The 19,206-nt window shown below is 40.0% G+C and overlaps 1 protein-coding gene across 1 annotated transcript; it reads right to left on the minus strand.

The window, feature by feature from the left end:
• Positions 1-13,689: 13,689 nt before the first annotated feature.
• LOC109734066 (probable flavin-containing monooxygenase 1) lies at positions 13,690-16,254 on the minus strand. The gene is made up of 5 exons (XM_020293292.3): positions 15,793-16,254; positions 15,158-15,395; positions 14,740-14,915; positions 14,271-14,623; positions 13,690-14,189 (listed from the first exon to the last, which is right to left on the minus strand). Exons 1-5 carry the CDS (start codon positions 16,237-16,239, stop codon positions 13,838-13,840), a joined length of 1,566 nt encoding a protein of 521 aa, XP_020148881.2. The 5' UTR covers positions 16,240-16,254; the 3' UTR covers positions 13,690-13,837.
• Between the last annotated feature and the right edge of the window lie 2,952 nt (positions 16,255-19,206).

The raw sequence follows: 19,206 nt of genomic DNA on the forward strand, positions 1-19,206 counted from the left end.
TTATAGAATATACCCATGTACATTAGGCGGTATTGTAAATTCAATTTACTGCTGAATAAAAAACTCGATTATTAATCTTGAAGAAATAAACCCTGTGTATAGAAGCAAAAGAGGGGATGACCGACGTACGTGTGTGGGCAGCGGGCCGTTTTCCTCTGGTTTCTTGCGTGCTAACCATGGTTCTGACCAAGGTTAAGCCTTGTGGCTTGTCACATCCCTTCAAAATAACTTAGATCATGATATGTCTCATTTGAAATATTAGGGGTCTTGGACAACCAAGAAAAATTCAGTGCCTGTGTGATACTATTGCTAAGGCTAACCCAGATTTTATTGCTAAGGCTAACCCAGATTTTATTGGGTTTCAAGAAACAAAAAAAGAACTAATTTCTGAGGGTCTCCTCAGGGCTGTGGACAAACAGAACCAGTTTACCTAGCACTTTCTACCTGCTTTGAATACTGCTGGGGGTATTTTGGTAGGCATTAGAAAAGATGTGTTTGAGGTAATTGGCTTTACTAACAAAAGATTTGGTGTGGTTTCTACCATTAAGTCTAAATCTGATAAATTTGTTTGGCAGTTAGCTGTGGTTTATGGCTCAGCTTATCCTGAATTCAAGGTGGATTTTGTTGCCGAATTGCATGATATCTTGGAGTCTGCCTCTTACGCTGTTTTGGTGTGTGGTAACTTTAATCTTGTTAGGCAACAATTTGATAAAAGTAGTGGGAATATTAATCCACATTTTACCTTTCTCTTCAATGACTGGGTTAATAGATGGGCTCTGTTGGAAATCCCCATCTCCAACAGGTCTTTCACTTGGTCCAATAATCAAAATAATCCCATTTTTGCAATTCTTGATAGGGTGTTCACTTCTGTGGATTGGGATGTTCATTTTCCTTTATCTTTCTTGATTGCCCTTCCTAGGGTGGGGAGTGACCACACCCCCCTAGTTTTAGACTATGGGGCTAGGAAAGTTACTAGCCCTAAGATGTTTAGGTTTGAAAAATGGTGGTTAGCTCAATTTGGGTTCTCCCAACTTGTGCAAGATGTGTGGGTTAAAAATGGTGATGCTAGATCTTCTATTGAGAATTGGATGTGTAAAACTAGAGCTCTTAGGAAAGTCATTAAAGGCTGGAGCATTAATATAGAGGCTGCCATGAAGAAAAAGAAAAAGTCCCTCCTTATGGAGTTTGATATCTTAGATGTGAAGTGAGAGCAAAATCATCTTTCTCCCTGTGAGTTTGAGAGAATGAATTTGATTAAGAAAGAACTGGATGATATTTGGAAGAAGGAGGAGACTGCCTTATGGCAGAGATCTAGAGACAGAAAGATTTTGGAGGGGGATCTAAATAATGCTTATTTTATGGCCCTAGCTAATCATAGACACATGAAAAATCACTTGTCTGAATTAAATGGCCCTGATGGCCCCGTTACAACTACTGATGATTTGTTGGATGTTGCTACTAATTTCTATAAGAAGCTTTTCTCTTTTGAACAAAAACCTGACACATTTAGATGATGATTTCTGGGATGATTGTGACATGATCACAGAAGAGGATAGAGAGATCTTGGAGAAACCCTTTTCTGAGGAGGAGATTAAAAAGGCAATTATGAGTTCTTATGCTGGAGGGGCCCCTGGTCCTGATGGCCTGTCATTTATTTTCTACCAAACCTTCTGGGAGTTAATTAAAGATGACTTTATGTGGTTAGTGAAAGACTTTGAAAATGGTAATCTGGATGTTTCCAGATTAAACTTTGCTATTGTTACCCTTATTCCTAAGGTTAACAATGCTAAAGATATGAATTTTTTTAGACCGATCAGCCTGGGAAATTGTTCTGTTAAAATATTTTCAAAAGCTATGAATACTAGGGCTTCCCCTATATGTGACAGAATTATCTCTTAAAACAAGACTGGGTTTATTAAAGGGAGATTTATACTGGAAAGTGTGGTCATGGCTCATGAAGTGATTCATGAGATCCATAGAACTGGCTCTAGTGGCCTGGTGTTAAAGTTGGATTATGAAAAAGCCTATCATAAGGTGAATTGGGATTTCCTTGTGGAAATGCTTAAATCTAGAGGTTTTGGTGAGAAGTGGATAGGTTGGGTTTGTAGTTGCCTTCATCAAGGGACTTTTGCGGTTAAAATTAATGATACTATAGGTCCTCATTTTGTGGGAGGTAAAGGTCTAAAACAAGGTGACCCTTCCCCCCTCTCCTTTTTAACTTAGTGGCTGATGATTTTTCTAAAATGCTGAAGAAAGCTACTAGCCATAATTTGATTAAAGGGCTTCTGCCTCATGTGGTGCCTGGTGGTGTGGTCAGCTTGCAATATGCTGATGACACCCTGCTTTTCTTAGATGCCTCTATTGATCATGGTAGAAACTTAAAATGGATCTTAGCTTGTTTTGAAAAACTGTCTGGTCTTTGCATCAACTTTCATAAAAGTGACTTACACACCATCAATATTGATGAGGAGACTGTTGGGGAACGTAGTAATTTCAAAAAATTTCCTACGCACACATATGATCATGGTGATGCATAGCAAAGAGAGGGGAGAGTGTGTCCACGTACCCTCATAGACCGAAAGCGGAAGCATTAGCACAACGCGGTTGATGTAGTCGTACGTCTTCACGATCCGACCGATCCAAGTACCGAACGCACGACACCTCGGAGTTCAGCACACGTTCAACTCGATGACGTCCTGCGAGCTCCGATCCAGCAAAGCTTCACCGGAGAGTTTCGTCAGCACGACGGCGTGATGACGGTGGTGATGATGCTACTGACACAGGGCTTCGCCTAAGCACCGCTACGATATGATCGAGGTGGATTATGGTGGAGGGGGGCACCGCACACGGCTGGGAGAGATCAACAGATCAACTTGTGTGTCTAGAGGTGCCCCCTGCCCCCGTATATAAAGGAGCAAGGGGGGAGGCCGGCCGGCCCCTGTAGGCGCGCAAGGAGGAGGAGTCCTCCTCCTAGTAGGAGTAGGACTCCCCTCTTTCCTACTCCTACTAGGAGGGGGAAAGGAAGGGGGAGAAGGAGAAGGAAAGAGGGGCGCCGCCCCCCTTCTCCTAGTCCAATTCGGACCAGAGGGGGAGGGGCGCGCGGCCTGCCCTAGGCCAGCCCTCTCTCTTTCCACTAAGGCCCATAAGGCGCACTATTTCTCCGGGGGGGGGGGGGGTTCCGGTAACCCTCCGGCACTCCGGTTTTCTCCGAAACCACCCGGAACACTTCCGGTGTCCGAATATAGTCGTCCAATATATCGATCTTTACGCTCGATCATTTCGAGACTCCTCGTCATGTCCGTGATCATATCCGGGACTCCGAACTACCTTCGGTTCATCAAAACACAAAAACTCATAATACCGATCGTCACCGAACTTTAAGCGTGCGGACCCTACGGGTTCGAGAACTATGTAGACATGACCGAGACACGTCTCCGGTCAATAACCAATAGCGGAACCTGGATGCTCATATTGGCTCCCACATATTCTACGAAGATCTTTATCGGTCAAACCGCATAACAACATACGTTGTTCCCTTTGTCATCGGTATGTTACTTGCCCGAGATTCGATCGTCGGTATCTCAATCCCTAGCTCAATCTCGTTACCGGCAAGTCTCTTTACTCGTTATGCAATGCATCATCCCGCAACTAACTCATTAGTCACATTGCTTGCAAGGCTTATTGTGATGTGCATTACCGAGAGGGCCCAGAGATACCTCTCCGACAGTCGGAGTGACAAATCCTAATCTCGATCTATGCCAACTCAACAAGTACCATCGGAGACACCTGTAGAGCACCTTTATAATCACCCAGTTACGTTGTGACGTTTGGTGGCACACAAAGTGTTCCTCCGGTAATCGGGAGTTGCATAATCTCAGTCATAGGAAGATGTATAAGCCATGAAGAAAGCAATAGCAGTAAACTAAACGATCAAGTGCTAAGCTAACGGAATGGGTCAAGCCAATCACATCATTCTCCTAATAATGTGATCCCGTTAATGAAATGACAACTCATGTCTATGGTTAGGAAACTTAACCATCTTTGATTAACGAGCTAGTCAAGTAGAGGCATACTAGTGACATTATGTTTGTCTATGTATTCACACATGTATTATGTTTCCGGTTAATACAATTCTAGCATGAATAATAAACATTTATCATGATATGAGGAAATAAATAATAACTTTATTATTGCCTCTAGGGCATATTTCCTTCAGAGACTGCTAAAGAGTTTGCCCAATTTTTCTGTTGCCAAATTGGGGAATTCCCTTTTAAATATCTTAGTGTCCCCTTACACTTCAAAAAACTCAGGAGAGAGGATATCCAACCTATTATTGATAGAATTATCAGGAATATTGCTGGGTGGTTGGGGAGAAATCTTTCTTATAGAGGGAAATTGATCTTACTTACTACTTGTATTGCTAGTATTCCTTCTTACTTAATCTCCATTATGAAATTCCCTAAATGGGCAATTGATGCTATTACTTCTCAAATGTCTCACTTTTTCTAGGGTGATGTTGGGGATAATCATAAATATCATCTAGCCAAATGGGGGCTGATCTCTCAAAGGAAAGAGTGGGGTGGTTTGGGTGTCCCTAATCTTAGGGAATTTAATATGTCACTACTTGCTGCTTGGAGCAAACGTTTCTTTGACGATAGAGATAGTGAGTGGAAGAAACTGCTTAGATTTAAATATAACGTGGACAGGCCAAATATCCTTTGGTCCAGAACTGGGGTGGGCTCTCCTTTCTGGAAGAGCTTTACCTGGGCTTTTTCTGCTGCAAAGACTTTCTATAAGTGGATTCCTGGGGATGGGAGGAATATTTCTTTCTGGCATGATACTTGGGTGGGTGACTTTTCACTCAAGACTAGATTTTGGGATCTGTTTGTAATTTGTCAGCAACAAGATGCCTCTGTGGCCTAGGTTTGGGATGGGGAGAACCTACAGTTGACCTTTAGGAGATGTGTCAATGAGGCTACTCTGTGCTCCTGTAATGAGATGCTCAGTGTGATTAAATGTGTTGCTTTATCCAAGATGGCTGATAAGCCTGTATGGACCTTAGAAAGTAAAGGAGTGTATTCAGTGAAATCTATGTATAAAATGATCAATTGGGGGGGGGGGGAGTGGTCTCTATTTGGAGAGATTTTATTTGGAGAATTAAAGTCCCACCTAATATTCATGTGTTTCTTTGGTTAATGGTGCATAACAAGAGTCTAACTAGGGATAATCTGGCTAAACGCCAACATGTGGAGGACCTGACGTGTGTCTTCTGTGGTGAAGCTGAAAGTATCCATCACCTATTTTTTGAGTGTGTGGTGGCCCGACAAGTGTGGCTCATGATTTCTAACTGCACTAAGATGCATGTGCCTGAATCGTTTGAATCTTTTATTCCTTTTTGGAAGAAGAAAAAACACTATGATGCAATTAACCTGATCTCTGCTGCTACCTTATGGAGCTTATGGTTGTTCCGGAATGAATTTGTGTTTCAGGGGAGAAAATGGCGAAGCATCAAGTGTGTGCTGGAACTGGTGGGGAGGCATATCCATCAATGGAAAATCTTGTGTGTGCCCAAGCTGTGCTACTCCTCCAATGCTTGAAGTTGCTCGACCATCATCGCGGGGAGTTGCTTAGGATTGCCTGGCGTGTAGATGGCCCTGTGGGGATTACATAGCTCGTTGCTTTGCTTTTCCTGTAGGGGTCTGAAACTCAGTTATCTTTGTGTGTTCAGACTTTTTGTTGCATCGTCTGTAATAATTCTGCTGCGGCTACTTCTGGCTGGAGCCGAGAGCTGTTAACAGTATGCTTTGGTTGCCTTTGCTTTTTCCATAAAAAGTTGGGGCAGGGGGGCAACCCCTTTTATTTCAAAAAAAAAAACCATGGGATGGGGCAGGCAAAGATTGAGCGAAATGAGAATGTATGCTTTTTTAGGTAGTGTAGATGTAGCTAGATAAATTGGCCGTGTCTATGGTAGTGAACCGGATGGGGTTGCTGGAGACAGTTTTTGATTTAATTTTTTATGGCAGTGGTCCGCTAGGGAAACACATAAGTGCATCCTTAAAAAGACCGAAGATGTGATTGAATCGATACTTACCAAATTGGATGGGGTTACGATTGGTAAAAGAAAATAGTACTTCGATCGATGGGGCCCTGACGGGACATACAAACTCCCCTTTAATAGTAACTAGCTAATTGTATGTGCGTTGCAATGGGGGCACCACATTCTAATGGTTTAACACCAATCATGTCTAACATATACCTTTAGAATACTCATGTACATTAGGCTGTATTGTCGATTTGATTTACCTTAGATAATTCCTCCTCCACCACTAACCCCTTTCCCTTTCTCTAAAAAACGAAGAATTTATTAACTTGGAAGAAATAAACCCAGTGTTAAGAGGGGAGGACGGACCTGCGTGCGTGGGTTGTAGCGGGCCAATTTCGCCCGGTTTTCTTGGCGTTCTAATTAAGCGTGGGATTGAGGTGGATGAAGGTTGACCGTAATGGGAATATTATCTCTTTTCAAAGTAGTATAGATAGATAGATTTGCCGTGTATGATGGATTGATTTTCCTTTACATATACATCCCAACCTTTCTAAATACACATTGATTTTTTTATACAAATTGGATATTTTTCAAATACACATTGAAAATTTTCTAAATACACGTTGAACATTTGTAAAATACACATTGAACATCATTTAAATGCACAGAGAATATTTTAAGCACACGTTGAACTTTGTACAAAGTCATGAACATTTTTTTAAAACATGCATACTCTGTTTAGTGTTAGAACAATTTTTATATGTTATTAAAATTTTAAATTATGTGAACAATATTGTTTAAAAAAATGTCATGAAACATAATTTTAAATATTATCCACCCAGCGGGGACTAGGATCATGAAACATAGTTTTTACCAACACATGAATAGGTGGATATGATGAAACCCAGAAGTTATATATCGCATACTGTGATACATTTTTGAACACACATTGGGTTGTTTTCAAAATTTTCATTAACATTTTCTAAAACATGCCAACATTTATTAGGTGCTAGAACAGTTTTTAAATGCCATGACTATTTTTTATGAGTCATGGGAAAATTTTAAAATTAGACAAGCATTTTTGTATATTTCATGATCATATTTTTAAAATGTCATGAAACATATTTTAAAATGTGTGAATATTTTCTTGAATGGTACACAGTTTTTCCAGAAATTACGAAAACTAAATATGCATTTTCGTGATTTTTTTAATAAAATGTCATGGACAGAAAACTATACACGTGAACATTTTTTTGAACCAACTTTAAAAAATTGCGCGAATAAATTTTTACACTACATTAACATTTCTTAAATGCCCGGTGATCATTTTTTTAAAATTGACATAACATAATGTTTGGAATATATATATATATATATAAAATATTTTAAAATATATAGAAAAGAATAAAAAGAGCAGAACAAACTAAGGAATGAAGGAGAGTGCTAATGGGCCAACCCGCTAGCACATCGCTTGAGGCAAGGCTACGCTCGGTCTCGCCGGAGGCGATAGGTAGAAGCACCGGTGACTAAGGCATACGATTGTGTAGAGTGGACATACTTTTAATCTTTTAAGTTGAAAATGGGTTTCATTCCAAGCTGGGTTTCTAAGATAACGCAGTGTGTCTTGATAATTTCATTTAATGTTTTGGTGAATGGAAGCAAGCTGGAGGAGTTTAGACCAACCGACCATGTACTAACCTTTGGTATTGTGCTGGAAGCAGAGCTGGGGAGCGACCCCTCTTAAGTTTTGAGTTGGAAACAACCAGCCTACTCTATTTTGGGATGACAATTGGCAGCCACGAGATAATCTACTTAGAGCGCCGCATCCCCGTTTGGTTAATCCACTCGAGATTATCTTGGATATTATCGATATCGCGGTCCGAACATGGACCATGGAGTTGTTGTTAGAGCATATGTAGGATCCTGATGCAGAGTCATTTTCAACATCTCCCTCAGCTCTCGGAATATCATTGATAGCTAGGCATGGCATTACTAACGTAGTGGCATTTTTTGTATGGTGTACTTCCTGGCTGCTGCTGATACAAAAAAGAGGAGGCTGGACTGGCTAGAGGGACGAGCGACATCGTCGGACCAAGGCGCAAACCGAGGCAATAAAAAATGCTTTGGAATGTCAAAGTTTCGTAAGTTGTTCAATTTTTTTCTTAGAGGTGACCACGGAATTCTATCCCTACTGGTCATGTCAGATTTAGTATGAATGTGTTGGACATTAATGTTTGCTTGGTATGCAATGGTGCAAACGATACATGGCGATGTACATTAATAGATTGTAACATGCCAAAGTGTGTATGATCCCTTCTTGACAAAGATCTAGTTGAGCACTTGGTTGCATGCAAATAGTCAGATGCAAGTTTGTTGTTGCTTGATCTCACAGAGTCTTCAAATGATGGTGATTTCACTAAAGTTCTGGCCAGCTTATGGGCTATTTGGTGGCCGCGGCGCAAAGCCATACGCGAACAATAGTTCCGACCCCCAGTATCAACGTTGTGCTTTATCCAGAAATATTTGGCGACCTCCTTTGTTACCTCAGCATGCCAAGAATGCGAATCCATCCGGTCATTTGCAAAGGATAAAACGGTGTAAGCCAACCTCACAAATTTCTCTAAGATTAACCTGATGCGCCCGTTTCCAGGAATCAAGAAAAGGGCGCCATCGCTGCACTGTGTCGTCACGAGGACGGAACATATCTGGTGCTTCGATTGTGGTTTTGTTGAACTTAATTGTACCTGAGATTCTTGGAGCAATGACATCCAACGAGCGCCTGAATTCCCCCCTGATATGTATTTGAGAAAAGTTCAAGCGGAGACAGATTGCATGGCAACGGTGAAGCATTTGAAGGAACAATATCGTGGCTGTAGCACACCATGATTATTCAAGAGATCAAACCAAAGATTGGAGACATTAAAGCAACCATGATTGAGCATGAAATGAGAGAAGCTAATGATCTGGCTAAGGCCGCGCCATCCCTTGATCCTAGTGGTTATGTATGCCTCTTAAACACACCTGTGATTGCTTGTATTTTAAAATCTACAATAGTTTAATAAAGTGTTTTAAACCTCCTAACAACAGTCCGTGCATAGGGCGGGGTGAGAAACATCGCGCACCCGTACCCCACCTAATGGGTCAGCCCACTTGGGACTTCCCTGTGCAATTGTTTTGTTTCTTTTATCTTTTGATTTTATACTTTCTTTCTTATTTTTATTTCATGAACAATGTTCAATTCAATAACAAGGTTTTAAATTTTAAAACATTTTACAATTCGTGAATATTTTTAAATTCATGATTATTTTTATATTTTAGAACTTTAATGAGAATGTTTTTGTTACACATATTTATAAATTGTTTCTAACTCCAGGAACATTTTTTTAAAATCACGAAGAGTTTTTGAATATTGCAACAAAAATACCATGAATTTTTTTTAATTTCATGAAACTTTTTCAAGGTCCCATATATTTTTAAAATTCTTGAACACATTTATATGTTGGTGAGTTTTGTTAAAATCCGTGAACAACTTTGTAATTCATGAACATTTTTAAATGAATGAACATTTTCTTAAATTCCCTTACATTTTAATGCACAATCCTTTTTAAATTCAACTTCCTTCTCTAAATTCTGCAACATTTTTTAAACAATAGACTTTAAAATATCGATGATTTGTTTGAAAAGTTTGGAACATGATTTCCAATATTTTTATATTCATGATAAAGTTATAATTTATGAACAATTTTTAAATTCATTTTTAAAACCGCTTAACGTTTTAATTTTTAAAATCATATAACAAAGCTGTTTGTGAAAGAGAAAGAAAAAAAAACACTCAGTAAGCTTAATGAAGAATGCTTCCCTATAGGCTAATGCTTGCTACAACAGGTTACCGGGAGAAAAGCCAAAAAAAGACAAAGAAAACTACTTGGAAACCAGAAGATGGCCAACCCACCCGCAGTACGGGTATGTGTGTCCTCGTTGTTCGACGCATGGGCAGAGCTACATGTCCTCGCTATTCGAACTTCGACGCACAACACAAAGAATAGGAGGTGCCTATTTGACTCGTTACACGATGAAAATCAAGCAAAAAGGCTTTCGATAAATTTTTGTCTTGTCGTTAATTTGAACTGGTCAATCACAGTAGCAAAGCAACCCCCCGTGACATGCCTGGGCATAGCCATGTTCGGTTTCAAAGCCAGTTTAAATAAATATATGATAACATTTTTTGTGCAGTTTTTTCAACAAAACATTAAATAAGTATGTAAATGTTCGTGGATTTGGAATGATGTTCGTGATTTAAAAAATGTTCATGAATTTTAAAACATTTGTGAATTGGAATAATGTTCATGATTTTTTTAAATGGTAGCAGATTAAAAAAATACTCCATAGTTTTTAAAATTGTCCGTGAATCTGAAAACAATGTTCGCAAACATGAAAACTATTTCTGAATTTGAAAAATGTTTTTGAATTTTAGAAAATATTCACGTATTTGTTTTTTATGGATTTGAAATGGATTTTCAAAATCTTCATGAATTTCAAAAACAAATTAGAACTCGTGCGTGAGTTTGTCGCTATACCCAACCTACGCACGCAAAGAAATTGTTGCAGGAATCTAGAATATAATCGGGTCTTGGTCCATGGCTAGTGGAGGGGGCACCCGCGATCGAGGGACACGAATCACCATAAGATACACTCAATAGCCCACGACAATAACCCAACCGGAGCTTAGTAGTCGATGGAAGGGGCCTCAGCAAAAGAGCGGTAGCGCTCATCCTCATCATGGAAGAGGAGGATCTGGGTTCCCACTAAAGAAGACATGTAGGTGCTTGTCGCTGACCCCATCAATGGTACGCCAAATGCTGATGGTGAGATTGGAGGCCATCGACTGAAGGTTAGCCAAGGTCAGACGTGGTTGGTGGCGAGAATTTTAAAAAGTAAAAAATATTTAAAAGTTTCATCAAATTTAACTTTTTCTCTATGAAAAGTGAAAACTTACAAATATTTACTACATATCTCTAAAGTTTCATAAAATAATATGCTAATTCGTAAGCTACACAAAAATAAACAAATTTCTGGCGAATAAAGCCCTTTTTCTATATACTTCCTCCGATCCAAATTAATTGATGCAACTTTAGTACAAAGTTGTACTAAAGCTGCGTACTAAAGCTTTAGTACAAAGTTGTACTAAACCTGCATACATATTTTTATGTACGACATGCATGAACATATATTATTAGTGACATTTCGTAGGTACGTTGTATACATGTATATGTGTGCATGTACTTTTTGTCAGTTTTTTTAGATGAGACAATACAATTTTCAATAAATAAATAAATATGGGGCTCCAAGGAGCCTGTCCTCTGAAAGGCATTTTTCTAGCCCCCGCCCCCTCCATTCCAAGAGGCCAAAATATGAAATAAAGAGGAAAGCTTTTGGTCTTCCCTTGACATGTTGGTTGCCATCCTTTTTCTTGCATTGCCTCCTAACGTCGAGTCCTTGACCTGTGCCTGAGCGTGTCTCCATCACACGTTGCCCCTGCACGCGACGCTCTTTGTATCTATACGGGGTGCCAAAAGTATATTGTCCGGCGTCGATGCCACGACATTTTGATTCCAAAATTTAGCATGAGGTTGCATTTTTAAAACTTTGTGCAAGTTCTCTTTCATGACCTACATTGTATTTTGTTGATGCAGTCAAACAACATTAATAGTGCTAGATTGTTGTGGGCTCGCCACATGTTCGACACATGTTGATGTGGTGTACAACCTGACAATGTAGCAGACAAGGACAACACATCAAGCGGTTGAGCGGTTGGATTACACAAAACCATAACGTTGTTTGCATGGTGACAAAGGCTTAGATAGAGCAGTGCTTCTCTAGCTATTTGTACATGCTAAGAGGAAGAGTCAACTAAGTTTTAGATGGCTTGGTATGTCACACCTACCTTAGCTAGAGGGAGATAAAATGAGAAGGGTGGTGATGGCTATGGAATACACCGCCATAAGCGCAAGTACAGAAGTTTATTGCTGAGTTTTTCTTTGTTGACAAAGGATATCAGACACAAGGAAGTGTTGAAAAAAGATCAAAACAAGGATAAAAAGTAGGATAACCCAGATCACTCAGACTAGCTGAACTCTCCAGAACAAATACAACCTAGGTGGTTTGACTAACATAGGGGGTTTTCTAATTCTGTTTCATGGAGCATAACTCTATTTGTTTGTGCACTTGTATTTCACTTGCTTGCTGAACTTAATCTTTATCTTCAAAAAATACAGAAGATTTTTTTAAATCATGTCATCTACTATGTGAACTTCTGCTAAATTACCTAGTAAGAAATAATTAGATTCTCCTCTATTTTAAGACATTTACTTACTCTACCATCACATCCATCATTATGCACTTCATTTTTTTATGTCACAGTCATTTGAGGCTATGGTTATGTCTACCCATGTGTATAATATTTACCTCAATAGAATGCTCAGGTATATAATCAAGGTGCTCATTTTCATGATATGTCACCTTTACACCCTAGTTAACCTCCATCACCTATTACCCCAATAAAATTTGATATTGAATTTAGTAGAGCCTTTATTAACTTTGATATTGAAAATGGTTCTCATGTTCTTATTGATATGATTAGAAGGAAGTTTTGGGTCAATGCTTTCAACCTAAAGAATATTTTTGTGCTTCACTTATCTATATTAAATACGATGCTTCTGAACTTTCCATAGATTTATATGTTGCATACACATCTATTTCCTTTGAAGTTTAATGGCATGTCTTACTAAATATTTTTTGAACTAACCTACTAATAGTTGCAAGAAATTCACAATTTTTTCCTTTGGTGTGTAGGGTCTTCACGGATTTTGATAGATCACTAGGAAACTTCAAGGTTATGTGCAATTTGGAGTGACATAAATCTGTCCTTGTGGGATTAGTTCTTAGAGTTCATCTTATTATGCTTTGTAGATGGAGTCAAATGAAGAAAGTCAAAACATTAAAGTTGTTCTCCATATACTTACCTTCAAAAAGCACATTTAAACATTGAAAACAAGTTCCATATGCATTATGGCATCCAAATCATTATTTACACAAACTACCACTTTCGAGGGCCAGAGGGAGGAGGTGGCGCGATTAAGTTTATGACAATACACAACTTATGGATTTCGATGATCCTATGGACTCATGGGAATGTAAGGAAGACTTTCGAAGGCACTAAATATCACCACTAGATATCCAGTTTTAGTTGACGGTGATACTATACTGATAACCATTGGATAAGTAAATTGACGTTTAGGTGTTAGATGTACAACATGCTTGGTCAACCATTTCTACCGATAGCTGGTAATATTATCCTTCTAAATTCCCTGGTTGTATTTCACGGACATTGGCCTACCGGCAAAGCATTGGTCGACAACTTCCGGTCAAAGGTCCCTCATGACTGCTTCCAATGGTTCTAACTGTCGACCATTTCAATTGTTACGTGTTCATCCATAACCATTTCCCATTGGCATGCTTGTGAATGTATTCTTGATTGTGTGGTATTACTTTGGATGAGGGAACTTTTTCAATGTCAGCTATTACAGTTGCAATGCCAACCCAATGTGCTTATATATATTGGTATCAATATAGACATTTCAAATAGGGAACAATCAACGACAATGAGTTTTATTGAACATGATAAATATTATGCAAACTGGTAACATAGTATAGCCAGAAAGCATGTACATGTTTGAAGAAGCATAGACTAGTAATCAAGCCCCATAGATGAGAATCCTGGCTTAAGATCCGCCCTTACTTAGGGTGAAGATCAATATAATCGCTGGGACCATAGACCTCAAATAGTTCAGCAAAAAAACCATTCTTCCTTCTTGGGTTGCATCCCATGTCCCGACATAAGTTATCTTTGTACCAGGTATTAAGAAGTCCAATGCATGACGAACGGAATTCCCCACGAGAGTAGCGCTTCATGAACTTCTCCCATTCAAGGACATCCCTCTGCATTGCTTTAACATTTGGTAACCTAAATCCACCATCCATGAAATGAGCCAGCCACTTGGTCCGTAGTTCTGAAGTGTGCAGATTTGTATAGCTCTCAGAATATCCAATGACCGCAAGTTGTGGAATATTAGGATGTATGCACTCCCTATGTAAATAATTCAAATTAATTAACAAACTCTTCAGCAATTACTTGAAGAAAATTTAAAATTATGTCTATTGTGTTGACCTATAGAGTGGTACAGTAGTGGATGCCGAGCCAATGGAAATACTCTGGAAGTATTTCGATGTGAACATGTTCTTGATGTTTTCATCACCATTGAATCCTGTTCCGAAGATAACTATGTCACTCTTTACCAACGAAGGTTCACCTTCAACAAGCACACCTTCTTTGCAAAAGCTGAAGGTCTTTGACTTCTTCAAAATGATGCTTCCTTCCTCTAGATTCTTGTAATGATCGTTTGGTGCAAGTTCAAGCAAACACCCCACTATCCCCTCAAATAAACTATGGTCAGGAACCATGTCATGCTTCTTCATTATAATGGAGTAGTAGCTCTCAGCGAACTTCGAAAACATCAACCTCTTCACATACACAAAACGAGGATACACTTGTTAGGATTTAGTATAAAATAAAACCATTTACACTTTCAATAATATTAAGGTTAGCACTTGTATAAAAAGGTAATATGTTGCATTACCAGTGGAGTCAAGATTGTAGCTAACAAGCTAAGGAGGAAGCCTTCAGCAGGTTTGTGAATAAGGAGTTCAGCGAACCGAGTTAGATAGAAATTGGATATGTCGACACCCCAAGCATTGAAGTCTGGTACGATCCATTGCTTGGTTCGGACAATCATTGTACACGGTTTCTCGATACCTAAAGAACATGTAAATAATATGTGATACAATTATAATCGTATGGTTTCATTTTTATGCAGGAAACTATGAAAACTAAGAGCAGATAATCATTATAGACAATACACACGAAATGTATAATATGGAATGATGTAGAAAAATGGATATAATAGTGCTTCAGTTTACATGCTCTAAGTCTTATATATTATCCTATGCGCAAGAGAAACAAAGGTATGTTTAAAATGAAGGGTCATATATTTGTACCATTCACATCTACACATTCATTAGCAATGTCAAGGGCTGAGTGTCCATAGCCAACAATAGTCACACGCTTGCCCTTGATCATCTCCTTAGCTTTTTTGCTACCCATTTTAGAGTAGTCAATGGAGTGGATCACTTCTCCATCAAATGCTTCCGGGCCTCTACCAGGGGGTAATTTAGGTATGTTGGGAACATTGCTGAACCTTCCAATACAAAGAATCACAAAGTCCGCCATGTGTACCTAGAGAATAAATGTTTATGAATAATCACACGTGAAAAGTAAAGTAGTATAGTACTCCCTCCGTCCGGAAATACTTTTCATCAAAATGGATAAAAGAAGATGTATCTAGACGTATTTTAGTTCTAGATACATCCCTTTTCATCCATTTTGATGACAAGTATTTTCGGACGGAGGGAGTAGATGATATGTGTTGGAGGAGAATATCTAGTAACAAACTGTAACACCCCGTCAAAATTTTATATAGCACCAACATTACACTTCTGTCTTTGCTTCTTGTCAAAGGGTTACAGCTAGCGGGCCGGCAAGATTGGATTTTTTGTTGCTGTTGTTGCAGTGCAGGGGACAAGATTGGATGCGTATCTTCATCCGTATTACCAAAATGTAGTATATTCGTTACCTGCATGTGACCTTGGTCGTCGGCCACAGTGAGGCGCCACTGTCCGTCGCCGGAGCCAAATGCGTCAGCGCAGCCAGCCCACTCCTCCCACGCCTTCACCTCCTCCTCGGCGACGCCGACGTACTCCATCCCGGCCACGCGATGCCCGAACCTGATGCAGTCGAGCACCCCGAAGTGGCGGGCGTAGGCGTGGAGGTAGTCGGCGACCTGGTGGTTGTTGGGGTACTCCTCCGTGACGGAGTCTGGCCACGGGAAGTCCGTGTACTGGTACATGGTCCGCGACGTCTGGAGCCTGGTGCAGTCCGGGGTGTGCGCCCACACACCGCCGACGACGGCGTCCGCCTCGAAGACCACTGGCCGGCACCCACGCTCCAGCAGGTGCTTGCAGGCCGCCAGCCCGCTCACGCCGGCGCCGATGATGGCCACGCTCTTCTTCTCCATGCCCATGCTGATGCCAGTGTGATCCATCCATCGGTCGATATGTGCGTATTTATAGCTGGCATGTCCCTCGTCTACGTTGGCTCCACATAGCCATATTAATAACATAGCCCCTAATAACACGATGTGGATTTTTACATGGCAAAGTATTTTTTGCGGGAATTCAAACCTTCACACGGGGCCATATTTGAATCATTGGCAATGGCGAGAAGGTTCACATTTGCGAGGATCACTGACCATCTAGCCCCTCCAGGAAAATAATTAGACCGAGAGCTGTAGTTGTGATCACAAAAGTGAATTAACTGATCGCCCCCCTGACTGAAATGTGGGATGAAGAACTATCGTGGGATATTTCCAGTGCAGTTGAGCTAAAATTTGTCTGTGGATGGCACAAACTCTGGGTATTTTGTGGTCAAGTCTGCATATCCTTGCGAGTGGAAGCACAAGTTCATTAACAGAAACCTACCATCGTTGAGACTTGGCACCGGTGCTCGCATTTTTCTGAATTTATTATAGTATTTTTGGCGATGTTCGTTTAGTGGGAGAAGACGTCCTATGGACTACGAGGCTCCTACGGCGACTTCATCAATATCAGGATTTGATGCCGGCTCACTATCTCGGAGGTGTTCACAGGGGTAGGGCGTGTGTGCGTCAGTGGCGAACCCACGTTATCGCTGTGTGGTCAAGTGACTACACAGGATTTAGGCAAGTTGAAGGAGCCTGTCGTAGGCTTACCTCACCACTAAGTAAAAATTGACTATGCAAGCCTAGTTCTCATCTGCTTCGTGTGAGATTTGGCTGGCCCATGTAGCAAAAAGAAGCAACACAAATCCTAATTAACTACCCTGATCAGCGGATCCTCAAATCCCGCGATTGTTCCTTCAAGTTCTCTCCTTTCCCCCTTCATGATAATTAGTTATCTTGTAATTTGGTCGATGAACCTCCTAATTTTCTTATAAATTCCCTCGCAAACAATGTAACCATCATGCCAGTTCAATGAAGTGAGTCATGATGGCATTCCCTCAAAAAACTTGGTGTGGATTTTCTAGACATGGGTCTACGTGCACCCGATTTGGGAAAACAAAAAAAATATTAGCAAAAGGAAACTAACTATTTATTTTCGTATCTGATATAAAAATAGAAAACATTCAATAAAAATATTTCTTTGTTGTCAAAGTTCTTAGAGTGCCGTTCATCATAGTATATATATATATATATATATATATATATATATATATATATATATATATATATATATATATATATCTTATGTGATATAAGTTGGTGATAATGACCAGTCAACGAAAAAGGGAAACTGCTTACAACAAAAAAAACATAAACTTTTTTTAATAAGCATGTGATACGAGTTGATCATCACCAGGGGATAGAAAAAGGAACACGACTATGACCAGGCGATCACCTGTTGACCTCGTGTTGCACACACCTTCGTGTAGCTGCGTGCAGCGTGCCTGCAAGAGCCACCCGGTCGCTAATAATCTATTCAGAGGGAGTATCCGAGCATTGTTTATAGCTAGTAATATCTGACACAGCTATGTTATTTATATTTCTATATGCTCGGATGCCATATTGAATTCATGCTCCAGCCAACTCATTCAAAAGAATGAACTGATGGAGAGAGGCAGACAATATACTCCAACACCATGGTGTAACCTGAGAACGACCCATCAACAAACATGAAGATGATGGTAGAGACACTAGCTAGACCCATCAGTCAGTAAGCACGGAATGCCCCCTCACATGCATGCATGACAAATCAAGATAATTAAGAAGATGATTAAGAAGAGCAGGTGATACAAGCCTGACCGATGCCAGCGAAGAAATCTCTTTCTGACGTCCAATCATGGATACAAGTGTAGCTTTGTCTGATGATTGTACATACAAACAAAAAAGTTGTAATAATGGGTATCCGTCCCTTCAACACACTGATATGCTCCAATGATATGTGAAAGACAACAGATCCATGACAACACATGACAGCAACTTGTGATTGCATGCTAATATAAAGTATACAAATGACAGGGAGCCAGAGATCGAACACAATCGAAACTGACCAGAATATAAAGTATACGTTGTTTTTTCTTTGCAGGGATCGAACACAACCAGCTCTAGTGGCCTTTTTTCTGTTGCCCCTCGTGTTGCACACGCTAGTCTTTTTCTTAGCAGATCATGCGCTAGCTGTAATTGGTGATTGCATGGTAATACATACATACATATCACATACCAGAGATCTAACACAATGAACAGAGACCTCCATGTCATTTTAGGTTTCTTCTATTTTAGATTTTTGTGTCTTTCATAACAATATCTTCATGGTGGACATGTCTTTCCACTGCAGTCGGTTGAGGAGGGGCTTTGCAGAGGGTCCGACAGAAGAAAACACTCAGCAAACTCGCCATTCCCGATCGTGACACAATGCAGGGGCAGACCTATGAACCTCCTAACATTTTTATAAGTGCCCTCGCAAACAATGTAAGCATTATGCCAAATCAATGAAGTGAGTCATGATGGCATTCCATCAAAAAACACGGTATGGATTTTTGAGACATGGGTCCTCGCGCATCCGATCTGGAAAAACAATAAAAAAATATTAGAGAAAAAGGAAACTAAGTATTTATGTTCTTGTTTGATATTTAGTCGTGGTGATAATGACCAGTCAGCAAAAAAGCGAAACTTCTTACGACCAAAAAAACATAAACTGTTTCAATAAGCATGAGATATGAGTTGATCATCACCAGAGGATAGAAAAAGGAACACGACTATGACCGGGCGATCACCTGTTGACCTCGTGTTGCACGCACCTTCGTGTAGCTGCCTGCAGCGTGACTGCAAGAGCCACCCGGTTGCTAAAAATCTATTCGGAGTGAGTATCGAAGCATTGTTTATAGCTAGTAAGATAAGGGTTTGCCACTTGGTTGCAAGCTACTGATACCTAACACTGCTACTAACAAACACTCT

The sequence above is a fragment of the Aegilops tauschii genome, chromosome 7 (genome assembly GCF_002575655.3).
Source record: "Aegilops tauschii subsp. strangulata cultivar AL8/78 chromosome 7, Aet v6.0, whole genome shotgun sequence".
In the NCBI taxonomy this organism is placed as follows: domain Eukaryota; kingdom Viridiplantae; phylum Streptophyta; class Magnoliopsida; order Poales; family Poaceae; genus Aegilops; species Aegilops tauschii.

Bases quoted from the DNA above. Each gene is read 5' to 3' on its own strand.
- LOC109734066 (XM_020293292.3), bottom strand. From the start codon at position 16,239: ATGGGCATGGAGAAGAAGAGCGTGGCCATCATCGGCGCCGGCGTGAGC. The intron at 14,916-15,157 runs GTACAAATATAT...CATGTTCTTTAG, and splicing joins TGAATGTGTAGATGTGAATG to GTATCGAGAAACCGTGTACA. The intron at 14,624-14,739 runs GTAATGCAACAT...GTGTATGTGAAG, and splicing joins CTACAATCTTGACTCCACTG to AGGTTGATGTTTTCGAAGTT.